Genomic DNA, 19,790 nt, shown 5'->3' with positions numbered 1-19,790 from the left:
TGAGCATGGTGAATATGCAAATGAGATGTGAACTCATTACAATTGCTGAATCTCAAATTCTTGGCTCTGTGTAGTAGGTATAAACATAGTGCAAGGACTCACTCAGTGTTTGTTGTTAATGAATTGCAACTGTAATGGTTACTGGTTGGGAGAAGGAAACAACAGCAATTCAGACTCCCTTATCTCCAGTGGGTGTGCCAGCCAAGTTACACTTACAAAGTGTAGAAGTAATTGTACCAAGGTTTTAAATATAAGTAAGCAACATGTCTTAGTTTCTGTTCAGCAATACCCAAACTCCCCTGCCTTTATTGAATACTGTAAATTATTGCCATTTAATATTCTCATACAGTTTAAGGACAATGATACAAAATGCCTTACAAACTGCATGTGTCAGATTACTGCTTGGATAAGAGAAGAATGAACACCATGCAAAGATAAGACAGAGCTGCATTGCTGCAAAGAATGGTCATAAATAGTTGGGTGATCACTCATTGCACTACATCTGGAATTAGCACATGTACAAACAACTCAGAACTGTACAGGTGCCATATGTCATGTTAATACTGCGGATGATTTGGGACTTTCTTTTATGCAGAATGATGTTCATTCCTGCAACAAAGCTGTTTCTGTGGCAAAGAGGAAGAAGACATTCTTACTGTGTTTTGTACGTTCATTGGTGTGACAGTTCAAATCCAAATCTTGCGTAAAAATATTTCATGTGTAATGACATTTATTTTGTAATGTTATTTTATATATATATATATATATATATATATATATATATATATATATATATATATATATCTTAATACCACTATTTGCACCATGTGGCTTAGCGCAAACACAGGAAATGGATAAATAGAATAAATTTCATGCAATGTACTTCTATGATAAACAATATCTAAACTACACCTCTGAATCACGTGTGTGTAGCACTTCTGCTAAACACTGTGATCCACACAGTACATACTATCTGTAGTTCATGGTTCTAGTCTGACAATTGTCTTTTAAGGATAAAACATAATAAACACTTTTCACAAGGATAAACAAATATGAGCTTTGCTTATCATGTTTGTGCATCGTTTACCTTCACACAAATTTGGCTTAATGGCCCACACACAAAGCAGACAGGATGCAGACATTCTCAATTTCAAAAAAGGATACATTGTTGCATGTTTTGCTTTCTGCCTTGCAAACCTGCTAAGCAGCATTTAGTGGCAGTTAGCAACCTTCCCCAATACCTGCAGGTCTAGAACAACTGTAGACGGGAAGCAGACAGTAGAAAATTTCAAAATGGATACATTGTATCCTGTATGATTTGCTACCACACAAACATGCTAAGCAGTGTTGCATGGCAGTTAACACACATACTTGATGAATATGAAATATACAGCTGTGTCTTAACTGTTCCTGAGCAGCAGCTGTAAGTATAGGGCTGCTATACATGTGATCCTAGTTCTAATCTAGCATGCTCCCAATTTTATTAATGGCTGTCCTCTCAATTTTAAAAAACAAAATATTCAAAGGCAGTTATGAATAACAATAAGTATGTGTGGCAGTAGAGCTCATATGAATTATATTTGTGACAGAGGGTACAATGAATCTTATATTTCTGTAATTATAATTTTCTTCTCTGGCCTTGGATGGCCTTCAGGCCTCAATGATACTCATACACATATGAATGTATAAACCAGGGCCTTATCAGGTCACACACATACCTGGTTAATCCTCTCAGTCTGTCATGTGTGTATGTGTGTATATATACACCTCAATGTGCATGTTCAACAAGCACTTTGTCTGTAACAAGGATGAGAAATCACCTAGGTGGAAGAATATGTTTTTTGTTTCTAATGCATAGGTTTGAATCCCACATTGTACAAATTCATTTTATTAGTGTATAAAGCCATACCAAAAATGTGTGAGGTTATGTAATTTATACACCAATACATGTCTGCAAAGTTAAAACAAGTAACAGTTACACCAGCCTCCAAACCAAAAACTAATGCCAATTGTCACATTACCCTTCTTAATTCATAAACTGCTTTCTTCTCTGTTTGGCTCTGTTACTGTTGCTCTCCTCTTAACATCTGTCAAACATAGTTGGCATCATTGTTCAGGTTTGTGCACAAGCAGTAAACGCGATAACACAAACTGGCAGGAAAGAACTATTAACTTTTGTTGTTTGCCCCAATCAGACATGTCTGGCGCTAGAAGAGAAGGTCCCCAATTTAGGGCTCGGAGGTGGGGTATTGAGGAGTCCAGAATCTTTACTGGACTTCTTGAAAAGTGCCACAGCTGCAGACTGCTGCAGGGTAACTATACCCGCTCCCAGTAAAAGTCTGAGGCATGCAATAGTCTAGTCAAGGCTGTCTCCAGTGTGACTTACATGCCATGCACTGGGAAACAGTGTAGACATCACTATAATGACCTCAAAAGGTGCAAGTGTGATTTACTGTACCAGTGGCTGGGTGAATTAAGGACAGCTGATATCCCACAGTTGTGTAGGCATACAGATAAAGATAATTTATATTAGAAAGATACATATATTCAAGACTGGTATTCATAATGCTCTTCTGTTTTTCTCTCATTTTCCTTCCACAGCTAATCAGGATATCCTAGCTAACAGGGAAGCCCATGTTGAGCATCTAGAAAGACTGAGGGAAAAAGGGCTATATATGCAGCACAATATAACTATTATTTTAGCTAAAGTGTTGCTCTTCTATACAGTAGTAGCAAATTAAGCATGCATATCCTAACTGTAAAAGCAAGCATACATGCTTTAGTCTGTAGCACAGGGGAATTGTATGAGTCAAGTCTAATACTGTAGTCAGACATTGTGGGTTCAAGTACCACAAGTAACAAATATATAGCAAAATCCTTTAAAAATACTACATGATTTCATTTAATTTCAACAGAAGTGGCATAAATGCCCTGCTGTTAACTTAATCTGTATAATTTGACAAAGTATATTTTCAATATATGCACATTGCAAGGATTAATTTGAGCAATCATTATTTAGAGTTTGTGTTTAAGAAATATACTTAAATGTAAATGTAGAGATAAAAATACTTTATTATTGTGATAATGCATTGTATTCCACATATGATGGCACTAATTATCCCATTTTTCTCTTATCCCAACCCTTATCTCTCTTTTCTATTGTTCTATGTGTCTTCAAAATGTTTCCATGCCATCCATCTTTGACAAATCACTAAATGCTTTACAGCACATGGAGGTAGGCCAACCCTCATGGTTCAGCCTGCCCCCACCCCACAGGCTCCTGCACTGGCACACAGCACATCTGGGACCCAACCTGGAAGTACTGCTCCTGCAGCCACTGCACTACCTGGACCCTCCACATCACTTAGTACTACCCAGACAGCTGGTGCTGTGGTACCCTCCAGGAGTACTGATGAAGTTTGGGATGTTATCATCCACCAGGAGTTGCTAGGAATGATGAGTAGGATCATGCACAGTACTATTGGTGCACACCTATGCTGGATGGAGAGAATGCTCACTTTTATAGTCCATAGGAGAAGATGTCAAACACTCCATCAGCCAGCAGAGTAAAGGGACAGTTATGACAGTCTTGCAGGTGAGGACTAGATCATCACTTTCCCCATGTTTGATAGGCATGGGCATCTGTTGCCCCCTCTCTAACCCCAATCATAGTGTCCCCCAATATGTTGTGTCCCTCACATCCCTGTGACTTGTGTTGTTTGCCCTGTTTGCATCTGCTTCCTCACCTACTCCACTTACTTGACCCAGAAATACCTACATCCTTTACCCAACATTCCTCCCTTTCTGAAAAAAAATGAGCACATGTCCCACAAAAAAAACATATTGTCCCATACATAGCTCTCCACTTTGCACACATGTTTTCCCGACACATTGATTCAGTCCAGTTAGCTTACAACATGATTGCATTGGTCCCCCCCCCCTCTTTCTTGAGGTGACAGTCTAAATTCAGCTAATATTCTGTGCATATTTTCATTATTGCTGTTGAATAAGTGGATAGCTATGTTTTTTCCTGCCTCCCTCCTGCACATTCATATATTGCTTTCCCTTTGTTCTTGCTCCTGCTTGTCCACATTTCACCACTTTTCTGTCTACCCCATGTTAACACCTTTAGTATGGTCAAAAATAGAATCACACACCACACACATAAGTGAGAAAAAAACAGTGAAGCCCTTCACTTTTTGTCTTCTGTGTTTGCGCAGAGTTTGGCATTGCGTACGAATGCTGAGCAATGATGAACAGCTGTTCAGTGGTGTAGTTACCTCCATGCAATGCTGCTTATAAATGCTAAGCTAAGGTAACACATGGCAAACGTAGAATAAAGAATTATGTAATTGCATTATAAATACATATTTACAACTATTAGATAACTGAATATACGATCAACACTCATTATGTTGATAATTTTAGAATGATATGAGAGTCCACAGCTATGTCAAACCCTGCTCTGAACCTCTCATTGTAGCATACAATGATGATGTCATCCTATATAACATGCACTCTGACAATATACAAGATAAACCTGTGCTTTGGTAGTAACATTAACTACTATGTTTACAAACTAATTTACCTACACATATAGGGGTTCTAATCTGACACCAGACGACTTGCACATCTGTATGTACACCTATCACTTTTGAGACAATTTTACACAGGGATGTGACTCCACATCCATGCCCTACACTCCTCCCAACATGTTCTCCTCATTATACAATGATGCTATCATACTCTGTAAAGTGCAAAGTGACAGTTTTACTGTCTAACATATGTGGTTTTGCTACTGTGACATTGCATGGCATTCATAGTCTATACCTACACAGGTTTAATGCTCAAATCAAGCCCAATCTACTACTGTGTGTATATGGTTGCTGGTATTTTATGGTGATTGTATGATCTTTGGAATCATTCTTCATTGCACTACCATTTGGAAAGCCATTCCCATAGCCCCTGCATCCACCATCCTCCTTTTTCCACTGACCACATGACATCCTTCCCGCAGAGGAGTGGAGGATATCCTCATGTCAAATATGCAAGCACACATCATGAATCAGAGTCCTTCCATGAGCTGCTGCAAGCCATCTCAAGACCACTGCATGTGTGATTGCTAATTCTGTGATGGTGTGGTGCACAGGTCCTATATAGACAGTGGCAGGATGTAATGCAATCAGACAAGTATACACATATATGGACAATAGGCTTACTATCTTACCTAGTATAGAAATAGGGATTTTCTTACAGGTTATAGTAATGGCTAGGATTTCATGTGATGTTGGCCATTAGCCTAATAATGTCCTATGACCCTAAGAATGGTTTACATGTCAATGTTGCTGTCATTGATATGTACTATATTGAGGTGTAGATGTACAGTATGGCTACAAGAGGGTCTTACAATCTGTGATGTTAGCTAATGTGTTTATGGCCATTGATGCCATTGTAGTACAAGTTCCTTCTCTAACAGCTGTAGTAATATGCCTCCTGAGAACTGTTGACATGGTAAGATACATTATGTATATTGTTATTTCAGGATATGTGTTTTTGTAGTGGAGCAGATCAACCTTCTACACAGTTCACATTCAGCCATCATAGTTACACTTGCATTATGGCACAGGTGTGCATGTGTCTATATACCATCATTAAATGTTCAGTGACTGACATCAATATCAAATTATATTGATTAAATTGTCACATAAGTTTTGTCTCATACACATGGTTGTTATGCTGTGATATATGCAACCAATATATCACATGTTTTGATACAACTGCAACCTTATTGAATTCATTGTATGTGCAGTTGTGTTGCTACACCCAAGGATTATTGAGGTGATCAGCAGCATCATCGTATGACTATTAACATTTGTGTCAGGACATGTTCTGCATGAGCTGCAAACAACTGATCTATAATGCATGTTGATATGACATAAGGATGCTCAAATACAGCTTGCCCATGAAACACATATAGGCATATGTTGTGCAAGTGATATAAGTATGTGACATTGGTACAGTTGTATGACTGTGTGCATAGCAACAGTGTGTGGAATGTAATGAATGGCCAAGGCTGTATGGAGGTCTTGTCACAAATAATTTAGTCCAATACATATGAAATGTTAAATAAAATATACAACCAAGCACAGATCTGTGTGTGGATGTCAGCAGACATACCAACCCAGAGGACAGAGACAATCTGCTAGCTGAGAGTTTGTCTCACATCTCACCACTCTGTTGCCACTGGCCATCAGCCAAAGTATACATGCAAACATTATTCGGTATTTATTCTCAGCAGGGTAGCACATCTGTGCACTCTGTGTGGCTAATAAAACAGAAGCAATGGGCCCTGACAACAATCACAGGTTACCTACAGCATGACTTAAAATCTTTAACTACCATACACAGTTGGATCCATATATCAACACAGCCTCCAAGTAGCCCATGTTCCCAAAGAAGGGTGTACAGCAACATGCATCCTTCTGATGCAGGGGGACCATCACCTGATGCAAGGTGTTATAGACCCATCTTGACTCTCCTTATCTGTGAGGTAGGCCAAGAAGTCACCATGGACCTTCTCTAAAAGGACACACATAATATTCCAACTGTTTACTAAACCCACATTTGGTTTGTTCAGGCTACATGTCTGTTACATCTGTTCACTGTCTTCAAGAGGGTTAACAAGGGCATGCATGATGACAACACTATCATCCTGTGTAACATCACCTGGCCAAGGTGTTTGGCATAAATCAACAGTCAGGGATTACACAGGAAACTGTTACAAGTGGTCATAATCACCTATGTCACCAAGTGGGTAGACAACTGGAACACATACATGACAGAGAAATATGTTGCAGTGTGTGAAGTCACCTCTATCTAGAGTCCAGAGACCAGGTCCATACCTCAGGGCTTTGTGGTAGGCCCTTTCCAGTAAATTATTTAAGTGTCAGACATCAAAACTGACTTACACATCCTTTCTACAACCAGCTTTGTGGAGGACTGCAAAGTGTGGACAATTATTGAATCCAAGTGTGATATTGCTATAATGCATGCTGTATCAACATGCATGAAGGATTCATGTCACAGCCATGGGGACACAGTAGATGAAGGAAACTCATGAGGGGATTAGTTTAATTATGAACACAAATACAGAAGATAATTACAATATGGACAACACACCCCTATGAGTAGACCAAGTGGTATGCACACCTGTCAAAAAGTCAGGATTGCTCATTATTTCTAATACAGGTGTAACAGTGTCCCTCCAAATACCTCTGACAGATGTTACCTTTTGAGGGAGATGTGCTGGATTCACTGATGAATCATAATAGCTGTACAGTGTGTTCTTGCAGAACCATCTATGATCACTCAAAATCATATATGTAAGACATGGGATTACTGTTGATATTATTCTGTTATTGTCCCTGATTGTGCTTGCTTCTGTCTCATCCCTGATATGTGTCCTGTCCATTGTTCATATCAGGATGCTTATATCACAAAGTAGCTGATCCATTGATATGGCACCTTGTGTGACAGTCACATAATATACAATAACTGTGCAGTCCATACTGTATCATGTCAATATGTGATTACTGTTCATGCTACAGCTGTCTTCATTGACATGCTCCCATGTGCTGTACATTACCAGGCTTCACCTGTCCTCTTCCCCTGTGCTCATTTCTACAATTAATCTGTGTGGCCCTTTTCAATACACATACTTCCCCTGACTGTTTATTTATAATGCAGTCTATGTACCCTTACTGATCATTTACACAACTTTTATTCAGCATGTCTGACATGGGTTTCCACAATACTCTGCACTATATACACTTTCATACAATGTGTTGGAACTATATACATTGTTTTAGTAATAACCCTGATGATCACTGTGGCATTCTGCACAATCCTACAGACCTAGTTTGCCCATAGGGTAATAGGTTTACATAACTGCTGCTGTCTGTGTTGCTATACATGGTCACACTTGTTTATGTTTAAACACAATGCACAGCATGCATTTATTGAATCCCCAGGTACCTCTTTAATAATAAGAATGAATCCCATCCTTGGATATACAGTAATATAACAAGCTTGTTTGGCTGTTATCGTTAAGAATGTTTTATTAGAGAGAGTTTTTTTTTTCTCTTTTTTAGGAAACTTGAGTTTATCAGTTAAAGAGTCATAGGACAGATGTATTTAATAAGAGATATATTGTTTTTAATAACACACTTGTTTTTTAAATTTTGTTATTCTAATTATATGTAATATTAGATTGGAAAAAATATCTATTCTCATTTTAAAACTATTACATGTATAGCCTTGTAGTTTGATGATTTATAATTTACAGACTTGTTAACTAGCATTTAGGTAATAGCATATAGTTACATATTAGAATGATGAGAAGATGGTAATATAGATGGAAGTGTTACTTATTTTTTATCTGGATTCACGTAACTTCAGACTGTATCTGTATCTTTTAAATGGAAACGTGAACTGATGACTTATTACATCGGTTAATTACTATAAGTTAGAAGTGAATTAATTGAATACACTGAATGTCATATCTTAATACATTGTGATTAATATAATTAGTCAATTTAAAACATAAAAGTCTTTTATATAGTAATACATGAAAAATAGGACCTTTCATTCAATTTAAATTTCAAATAGTAGAGGAGAGGTGTTTGACTTGTATTTGGTGGTTGGTGGGTGTGTTTGGGTTGGATTGTCATTCAAACCAGGAGTATTAAACTCCATGAGGAGAGAAAGGAACAAAGTTTATGCTTAATATTTTACAATACATTTGTTTTTCTATTGGTGTCTATTATTATTAATAGAATGTGTTTAACTAATAATTTCAAAGATGCAAAACTTCAATTTATAAATAGGCAGTTCAAGTTTTATAGAAATGGTTCATTAGCAATGACATCTAAAATAAACAAATTTAGGGGTTTTTTTGTTTGTTTTTTGTTTTCTTAATATGACATGTTTGAACTGTATTTCCATTAATGTTAATGGAATGAATAGTGGTTGTAAGAGGGGTAGCTTAAATAAATATTTAAAGATTTTTAATTCTCAAATTATATTCTTACAGGAAATGAACTTAATACAAGAAGATATAGACATAATACAAATTATTACACTGTACTCATTAATTCTCATTATAAACAGAAAAAAGAGGAGTGATTATATTATGGAAGAATTTTATTTCAATACCTAAAATTCTAAGTGTATATAATAATGAGAAAGGAATATTATGTTTAGTGACTTTGGAAATGAAAAGGAAATATATACATTAATTAATGTTTATTAGATACCTGGAATTAGAGAAAAAGATATAAAATAGATAATAAATTCTCTAAATATATTGTAGACAACAAAAATGAATTATTTAGTGATAATTTTGAAATATAATATTATAGATATAATAACACTTAATTATAATACTAGTTTGAACAGAATAAAACATCCTCTTAACAAATTAAATATTTTTGCAATGGCAGAGAGACTGTCTTTAATTAAAATGATTATTCTTCTAAAAATATTTTATGTAATACAAACTATAGCTCTTCCTCTTACTAAAGATTGTATAAAAGAGTTTAATTATTTGATTTTGAGATATCTCTAGTTTCTTAACAAACCTAGACTGGTGTTAAATCATCACATAAGAGAATGGTCAGGGGGAAATATCAGTTTACCAGATTTGAAAATATATTCTTTATTGTCTGTACTGAAACAATAACATTACAGCTGAACACTAATTATAATGCCATGTGGAAAGAGATTCAAGAAAAAAAATATTTAAAATCTATCCATCTAAGAAAAACACATCATTATAAAATGTTAAATAATAATTTTCATTGGCTACTAAGGGACTATTTCTCAGAAATTAAAAACAACTTAATTAGTTCATACTATATTACTGTGATGTTTGGCATATTTAAACATGTTATATATATATATATATATATATATATATATCCAGCATATACATGATGGCTGGTTTTATTATTTCCTGTAGCCTACACTCAGGGTAATATTAGTCATTCAGTTTATCAAAAAAAAAAAAGATACTTAAAGAAAAAAAAACTTGATATATTAGCATCAACTGGTAGAAAATGGGAAAATACAAACTGTGGATTATATTATAACTAAATTTGATATAAATAAAGAAATGTGGCTAGACATTCAAGTTTGTAGGAAATCAACTGAACATAAATTAATTTGATGCAACCAACAGTAAGATACACAGTTCCTAAATTTACAGAATTTTAATTATTTTGATACATTAGAACATAATATGGAAAGGACTTTTATCTGAAATATTTTAAATGGTTAAAAGTGCAATAAAATATTATAAAGCAAATTATTGGGACTATTTCAGACTTATTAACAATTATTCTCCGAGAGAGGAAGATAAAAAGTAAATGCTATTAATATCAAAGCAAACTACTCTCTCACTATGTTAGAGATTATTCTCTTGGAAATCATGCATAGACATTTCATTACACCATATAAATTTGCACTAATGTACAAAAAAAGAACTTAGGTGTTAGAGGTACAAATCAGATATAAAAACTGTTTGGCGACATATGTTCTATGATTGTGCATTGCTTAAGCCATATTGGGATAATATAAATTCTCTTTTACAGGCTATCTTCAATGATAACTTTATCTTAACTAATATCTTAATTTTATTCAATATACCAATTCCTGCATGTGTTATGAGAATAAAATACCATCTTTTATGGAGTATATTGACAATAGCAAGAAAGGTTATTACAAAACACTGGAATAATTTGTCTACCCCATGAAAGAATTCATGACCACTGCTAATAATGTGTATCAACTTAAATTTGCTATACTCAAGACAAGAACAAATAGAGTTTCTTCATCATACAATGCTTGGTTGAAATTTAAAGAACTGATAGAAAATAGACTATAATAGTTAAGTGAGCAATGTTAGAAATTGAAATATTGGTATTTTTTGTTGTTTAGTAGACCTTCGTAAATAGTTGCTTTTGTTATATTTTTTTTTTTAATTTGTTCTTATAGTTATTTGTTGTCTTAAAGTTTTAATGTTATAATATATTGGGGGTTTTTGGATGTTAAAACTTTCAATAATAATAGTTAGAAAAAAAGAATTAGGAGGGTTGTTAGTTTTGATACATTTAAGGGTGAGGTGGATGATTATTTTAGTAGTAGACTGTTTAACTCCCCTTTGCCTGTTGGTAAACTATAGTAAGATTTCTTAGGAGGCTCAGTAGTTGTGATATATATATTTGATCTATCAAAATTACATTTCATCAAAACATAAACCCTCAAACTCACTTTTGTGAAAGTGCATTTTGTCAAAAATGCACTTTCGCGAAACACAAAATAACAAAAAACAAAACCAAACACAAAAAAAATAAATAAATAAAAACACTAACTCACACTTATGCAGGGGGGCAAGCCCCCCACACCCCCAATTAAATATACTAACTCTGAGATCGCACTACAATGGGGAAAAGGATATATTCCCTTATCTCAACTGTAATGCAATTTGGCAAATTGTCTTTTGTGAAAGTGTACTTTTGATGTAGTGCACTTTCGCGGAAGTAGGCTCGTCCTTCTATTTGTTGATGAAGTGTACTTTTCACAAACAGAAGGAGATCTATATATATGTGTGTGTGTGTGTGTGTGTGTGTGTGTGTGTGTGTGTGTGTGTGTGTGAGCTGTAGTCAGTTCTGTTTTATCAGCTGCCTTAATTGACAGGCCTGGCGCAACAACAGTCAATGGTAAAAACAGCACAGAGTGGAAGGAAACATTTACCTGTTTCTTTTGTTTTTTGCTTATAAACAAAAATTACCCTACCAAAATCTGAACTTTTTGCTTATAAACAAAAATTACCCTACCAAAATCTGAACTTTATTATGTAAAGTGTCTTAAGATGCCATAAAGCAATAAAGTCCCAGATCCAAAGAGGAGAAATTGTACTCAATCTGATATAGCATTTGGACTATTTCCAGGCAGTGTAATGAGCTGCATACAACCAAATGGGAAAGAAAAACCCAAAATACCAACAACCCTCAGAAATCTAAGGAGAAGTGATGAAAGTCCCCACCATACTTCTCAGCTGTCCCTATTTTGCAGGACTCCCCTAATTCTTTTCTCAAAATTGTGCTGTCTCCCATAAAATGTGATATTTTGTCCTCAATTTTAAAAAGTGTTCCTTATTTGAGGCTTTTTCCCTAATTATTTTTGCTTTGTCCCTAATTCTGTAGGTAAAAGTGGATTCACTTAGTGTGGATCTTGCATCAAATACCATATAATGCCATTGCCTAGCAAGAATTTTATTAAAGTTAAGTTGACTAACCACTGATTAAACTCTTTATTGACATGTTCACTGACCATGCGCGTTGCCAAGGACCCTCTTACCTAATTGATGGCAGCTCTTAACTAATCACTGGACTAGACATATATTACTGTCATATTTCTTTCTAAAGGTGCAGAGAAGCAGTATTTAGGCATTGTAGTCTTCATATACGCCCAATAAACAATGACTTCTCTTCTCTTTAATGGCCAGTATTTTTTAATAGTATGGTTATCCTGTTTTGCAGAAAACCATCATACTAGTAGCTGCTAGTGGTGCAGCACACTATACCCTCTAAAATTACTGCTGACTCTCCTGCAGTGAATCTACACCCAGTACCAGCTATTCTATGGCAGCACGATAGACCATATTACACTTTGTCTTATTAAAAATCTTTCTTATATCTGCCTGCCTTTCTACCACATGAAATAACTTGAAACATAATCCTCAAACATTCATTCTCAAGTCTTCATAATGCATTCTATATGGATGCAAACAAGAGTACACGCACACGCACACACACACAGACACACACAGACACACACACACACACACACACACACACACACACACACACACGCACACACACACACACACACACACAAAATAAGTATGTATCCAGATGTTATTCCTAGCACTCATGCCTAAGTTTTTGAAAATCCCCACAGAAACAAACCTAAGACAACTATATTTTAGCCTTAAATGTTCCTCACAAAAGCTTAAACTCCAGCATAGCATTTCCAGTGACTGACCATCCCAGCAGTCAGTGTATTTTATTGTTTATCTTCTTTTGCCACTCGTGTTATATAGTGAGCCCATGGTGACATCCTGACCTTCATTACATGAATATCCATATTAACTGTAGTATTTGATGCTGCCTGTTCACACTATACTGTATTGTACAATTTGTGTTTGGCTTGACCTGTAGCAAACAAGTAGCTGATTCCAGCCAGAACAAATTGATCTAAACAGGTCTTCTAATGCCAGCTGTTAAGAAGATGATGAGGATATATGGCTCTGATATGTTTTTGTGGCCCAGCTGTAAATAGCAATAACTTAGAAATCATCACGAGACACTACTCATTCATCTATTGATGCTTTAGCACTGTAAATGTTATTTTACCATAGCATCTATATTACATAATCGAACTTTTAAAAGTTTGAACATCAAATGGTCAACACCATATGATCGAACTTTCAAAAGTTCTAAAATGTAATAAAAAAAATAAACCAAAGAAAAAAACCTACCCGAATGGTTTAAGGGGCAAGCCCCCCTGCACTCTGGGATCACACTACAGTGCAGGAAAAGGGAAATCTTCCCATTCTGCACTGTATGATGATCTCCATTGAAACGTTTGAACTTTTAAAAGTTCGATCATATGATGTGGACCATATGACGTTCGAACTTTTAAGAGTTCGACAATTTGATATAGACTCTTACCATACCTCCATTTATTTCACTGGGGATATGCCCCATGTGGATCTTGTCTGCTCAGCACTTCGTAATTTTTAGGTTCATAGTTCAGGAAGATAATCAGCACAGATAATACCTGAAACACCAAACAAATCATCTTTTAAAATTCAGCTAAATGCAAACAGTGTAAAATTAATTTATAATCCTCTGTGCACTGAATAGTGTTCACTAAGAACATCAGTTTCAGTATGTAAGTAATAGCTGTTACTCTTTGGGTTTAATAAAGAAAGCAAAAAGCAAACTTCTATCTCGGAGAAAAACTGATGTTTGAATCTGTAATGAAATACACATATGCATATATTTTCTTTTTATTTCAGATGCACTTGGTTCATTGGAATGCAGAGAAATATGAAAGCATTTCTGAGGCTATTACACAACCTGATGGAATAGCTGCAGTGAGCGTCTTATTTAAGGTAAATACTACTGTAATATCAGAAGACTATTTGCATGTCTATAACCCCAATTAAATAGCCCAAAAAGTGAGACACATTTCTTATTTATTAAATACTTCTTTCCAAAAGTCTGCAAAGTATTTCACAACCCAAGAAATCAAGAGGGGTAGACATGATTTTTGGAACTGTATGCCATCTTCCAGAGTATAATCCCTCTTCTCCAGTAGTATAGCCCCCCCCCCCCCCCAACATGAGACTGTGCATATTTCTTGACAGCATAGCTTTTTGGAACTTCTGAACAATCTTTCAGGCAAACAGACATTTTGAGAAAAACAAAATATAAAGCAGCAAACCACGATAAGTAAGGTAATTAAAAAATAATATTGTATCATATCTGATTGCATAAAATTAATTATTTTTAAAATGTGCACAGTAGCATACATGGTATATTTCTTTGTGGCAGCAAAGTGGTGTACTTTTAATCTCTGCTGCATCATAAAATTTGGTCCTTCAGTTCACTTCTTAGATGGGTTGCCATATATGTTTTCTTGCCACAAACCAAAGATGTGCTGTAGGTCAATTAAAAAGATTTAATATTATCAATAGGTGATGTGTGTGTGTTGCATGTCTGCCTGTGTGTGTCTATCTGTCCAACTGTGTCTGTCAGTCTGTCTACTTGCCTGTGTGCATGCATGCGTGTGTGTGTGTGTGTGTGTGTGTGTGCGAGTGTGTGTGTGTGTGCCCACGTGTGTGTGTGTGCGTTCATTCAGTGAAGGATGGTACCCCATTCATGATTAATGTTTGTGTGCTACAGCACTGAGTTCCAAGACAGACTCCAGATTCCCCACAGACCTAAAGTGGATTACATGGGTAATCAGAAACCTCAATTAATTAATTAATTAATTAAAACAGTTCAGGATCTTGCTTGTGAAAAATGGTATTATAATTCAGTAGCATGCCATAGATGTTTTTGGACCAGCCAGGACAGGTAGAACTGAATAAGCCAAGAAAAAGTTTCCAACTTGGAAGTGGCAGGAGGGTGATAAGTATTAGCTGCATTCACCCTAACGGACACAGGGGAATATAGTACAAGTACAACACTGAGATTTCCCAGTAGCAGGGGGCATGATTTTGATGCCATGTATGGGAAAGTGCACATAATAGGGAATGCTGTGGAGAATGTGATGGAAACAGTAGAAGGAGTCCTAGAGATTGAATACTGAAGACTAAATTATGGTAGCTGACCTGATAAGGTGTTCTAACATAGCTCTATAAATAAGGACAAAGCCTTGTTCTCAAATTCTCTAAGTGGATGGGTGGGGCAGATGGCTGTTTATAGATCAATGGTTTGATGGAGGATACTAAACACAAGAGGAAGAAGAGAAAGGAGATTAATGTATCTTCAGCTTTTTATTCTTTGGTTTCACAAAGCCAAATATCAAAGCACTTCAGAAGATGACATACAAATATAAGAAAGGAACATTCTTGCAGCATACTCTTAAAGAGGGTTCATAACCAAATGCAAAATTTCCTTTTCGATGAGAGAAAAAATTATTGCCTGGATCTAAAAAATGTTTTATATTTGCAAGATAAACTGTAGAAATGTATATTTTGTAAACAAATCTTTGGCCAAAAATCCTAATAATGATAATTATAATAATAAAATAAATTGCAGAGCTATGGATTTACAATCACTAAATACAATACAGCCATTAAGGTTGTTTTTCTTTCAAAATAATTCATTTCATGAGCATACTGACATCTAAACTGGTGAAATGTTTTACCTCTAGATAAAGTAAGTCTATACAAGTGACTGCGTCATTGCTCATAAATGGTATTTCTCTTTAGGACAGATCTTTCAATGGACTTTAAAAGCAGCTGTATTAAATCTATGATATCCAAACATACACAACTCCAAACTCACACAGTAAGTGATGGCAAGCATACAAACTTACACCCACAAATGCATACCATAAATGTAAATTTGCACAGTGACTGTGGATTGTACAGGTATAATAGGGTATATGTTTTAAGTGTGACCTTTCAAACTGGATTTCAAGACAGCTACATTAAATCCACATTCTCCAAACACATGCATTTCCAATCTTGCATACAAACCAATAACATCCATACAAATGTCTAAACATATGCTTTTGTGTAACAGAAGTCTTGTATATGAGGGGAGAGCAAAGCCTCCTCATCCTAGATATGCAGATAGTGTTCACACCTTTTAATTACTCTATTGTAATTTTGCATTCTACATTACCACAGGAGAAAGGACATAATGACTTTTGTTAAGCACTTTTCCAGTGCAAATTCCTATTGCCTGGTTTTGTACAACCCACTGCTGAATAGTACAGACTTCAATAAAACAACACTAGATAAAATCACCAAACTAAAAATCTCAAGCACATTTTAGCTCTTTAACTCCAGTGGAACTCAGGAAGCCTGCACTGTAACTTCTAATGGACGGAGCCGAAGTCTTTTGACAGAATCATATTATGTCCTCACATTTTAAACAAATGTTCATATCTCTGGAACCATAGGGGTTATGAAGGAAGTATAAATGGCAAACCCTTCTGCACAAACTATTTTTATAACTGAGTTTTATAAGTCAGAGTAGACATAGTAACTATTACATTTGTAATATTTTGTAAACAACTTACAATATCTCAGCAACCATTCAAGTTACACACATACTGTCAGCAGCATTTTGTTCACTAGCTGTGAGTTTTCATATGAGGCTAAGGAGTTCTGTCTGTGTTACTTGGTTGTTGAGATATTTAGAAAAATGTGAAAATTATATCTATATAAATTAATATCATAAAAACAAAATTTACTATCTCTTTACCTGCACTAGGCAGAAGTCAAATATTAATGCAGTTGAGTTTGCCGTTGTGTATGCTTTAAGATGAAATCATTTAAAACCTTGTAGATAGCATGGTTTTGGAATACTTGATGTAACTATGAACAGCATTTGATGCCTGGAGGCATCAGTAGGAGTTAACTGCAAATGCACATAGAGGTGTCACTTGGATGTAATGAAAAATTTCACTGTAATGTTTTGAGGGCTCCCACAGAAGGTATGAGGAAAATTCCAACCCTAAAACACACCCTTACATTTATTTTTTTGTCTCAGTTAGGTATTAATAAAATCTTGTTCAATGTCATAAATATTTTCTCCCCTGTACAAAATAGCTTGTACTTTATCCCCAGAGGTAAGATTAGTCCAATCGCCTGACTTCTTCTGGAGCAGACTTAAGAATCCAGTCAGCATAATACTAAATGGCATGATCCATTCTGAAACCCCACCCCTTTCTACTATCAGGAAATTCTCTTTCTGCATTTCTAGCTCATGGCATTACACTGGATGTATGACAAAACACTGCACAACCAATTGCTGACCCTCAGATATGCAAACACTGGCATATGATAAATATGAGTGCACTCAAAGCGCACACTTAACAATAAAAATTTTTGCAGAGGGCTTCTTCCCCCTGTACCTCCAGGCATAGAGAGTTGAAGTCCCCATACTCCTACTTATGGTAACTCCTTGTTAACTGTACTTTGGAGTAAAAGAAATTATCCCAAGATAACACAAATCACACTTTATTTGTACATATATGTGATAACAATCATGTATCAAACTTCTGCCCTTCTCATTATGGTATATACTTTTGTCCATCAAAATTTTACCTAGTAATACCTTCCCCCAATATTCCTTTAAATTCATTTATTCTCATTCTGCCTACCTCATCATCATTCTGTTAATATATTTTAGCAATTATATTTTAATAAAATGTTTTCCAGCTTAGTCACAGCTTTCTTTAAAACATCCTAAGCAATGAATGACTTGAAACAAGTGGGTACACCAAGTTACTTAAATTTTGTGTATCTCATTTAATTCTAGCCCTTATCTGTAATCTATACCAAACAAGAGAGGGTGATGGGAAAATGCCATTTTGGCATTTACCTTGTTATAAAAATAAAAAAAGCATTAAACTCACAAAATGCAAATACAATAATAAATCGTTTATACCAGAAAATTAAACATGATCTACTTCATGTGGACATGTTTAGAGCCAGGTCAAAATAAATGTCTTCTGGAACCAATAAAATAAAAAAAAAATGAAAAAGATGATACAGAACAACCTCAATGGTATTTGTTGTTATTGCTCCATCACTTTTTCTTTAACTTTTTTAGTTGTTTTTAAAACAATAAATAAACACGTCAATTATAAAACAAACAAATAACTATTTACATAGTTCCACAGCTGATCAATACATCAAAGTTATACATAACAATTATTATTGTTCAAGCAAGTCTTTAAGTTTAAGCCAAGATTTTATATGAATGTGTAATATTAGAAGTTCTCATCGTTATAGTATGCAGTTCACTACTGCAAACAATTTTTGCCATACTAATAAATTCAACACTAGAGGGGGTGGCGCTACTTTTCCAATTTTAGTAATTACTTTTCTGGCTATAGGAAAAATAGACCAAATAAGAGGCACTTGAGTTTTTGGAATTATCTAAGGAATCAGAGAATTATATAAAACTAAAGATTTAGAAATATTACATCTATCTGATCATAGAGCTTGAATGGATTTATTAATTTCTTTCCAAAAAGAGGAGATTACTTCACATTACTATATGCATCCATTCAGCTATTATTTCATAATCACATTTCCAGTATTTAATTCTATTTGATTTATACCTAACTATAATTTTTTAGGAGTGACAAAAATTCTGTGTAAGAATTTCTAAGTGAAAAATGTCCAGTATAATAAAGATATAGTTTTATCTGTACATTTTATTATTATTTTTTGTATTCTTCAGAGAAGTCTTCATTATTAATTTTTGAGGAGTGGTTCCAATAGGAATTGTCTAAATATGTGAAATCTAACTTAAGAATTTTTTAATTTGTGACAAATATGATTTACTTTCCATTGCATTAATATTGATATTTATTAAGAATTCCAATAATTTGGGGAATGATTCTTATCTAGATTAAATACCTTATTAATCTCTGTGTTCACAAAGTCTCTAAATATTTATAAAAATTAGCCAATTCTCAGAATTGTGATTGTATTTGGACCTTAAATTTTCAATAGTATATATATATATATATATATATATATATATATATATATATATATATATAGATAGATAGATAGATAGATATAGATATATAAATCAGTACCAATTAAGTTACTTTGTTGTTTCAATACTAGCCTTTTGTTGAAGTTATGAGCTTCAAAGCAGTCATTTGTATATGCGACTGGAAACATAGAGATAATAATTCTTTAATTCAATGGTTATACTGTGTGAACTTTTGAAAAGAGGAAATTATGTTATTTAAATAGGGCATTTGAGAAGAGGATGTCATTCCACTTATGCTAAAATCTTTTAATAATCAGATAAAACTATTGGGGGTTACTTGTTTATGACTGTTTGTGATATATTTATTATTTACTAATAATATTTCTTGATGTATTTGTTTCCATTCTGAATCGTAAGATGAATTTATCCACAACAGTATAACTTTTATAACTTTTTATAATTATTGAA

At 34.7% G+C, this 19,790-nt stretch overlaps 1 protein-coding gene across 1 annotated transcript in view; it reads left to right on the top strand.

Annotated features, from left to right (window-relative positions):
* The window catches only part of LOC122797168 (carbonic anhydrase 1-like), a 316,092-nt gene that overhangs the window by 108,543 nt on the left and 187,759 nt on the right, over positions 1–19,790 (top strand). Inside the window, exon 4 of the mRNA XM_044065987.1 lies at positions 14,144–14,239. Coding sequence (XP_043921922.1) covers positions 14,144–14,239 — 96 coding nt within the window. The remainder of the gene's footprint in view (positions 1–14,143; positions 14,240–19,790) is intronic.

The sequence above is a fragment of the Protopterus annectens genome, chromosome 3.part0 (assembly GCF_019279795.1).
Source record: "Protopterus annectens isolate FY-2018-M chromosome 3.part0, PAN1.0, whole genome shotgun sequence".
Classification (NCBI taxonomy): domain Eukaryota; kingdom Metazoa; phylum Chordata; order Ceratodontiformes; family Protopteridae; genus Protopterus; species Protopterus annectens.
This window is presented reverse-complemented; position numbering and strand designations above follow the sequence as displayed.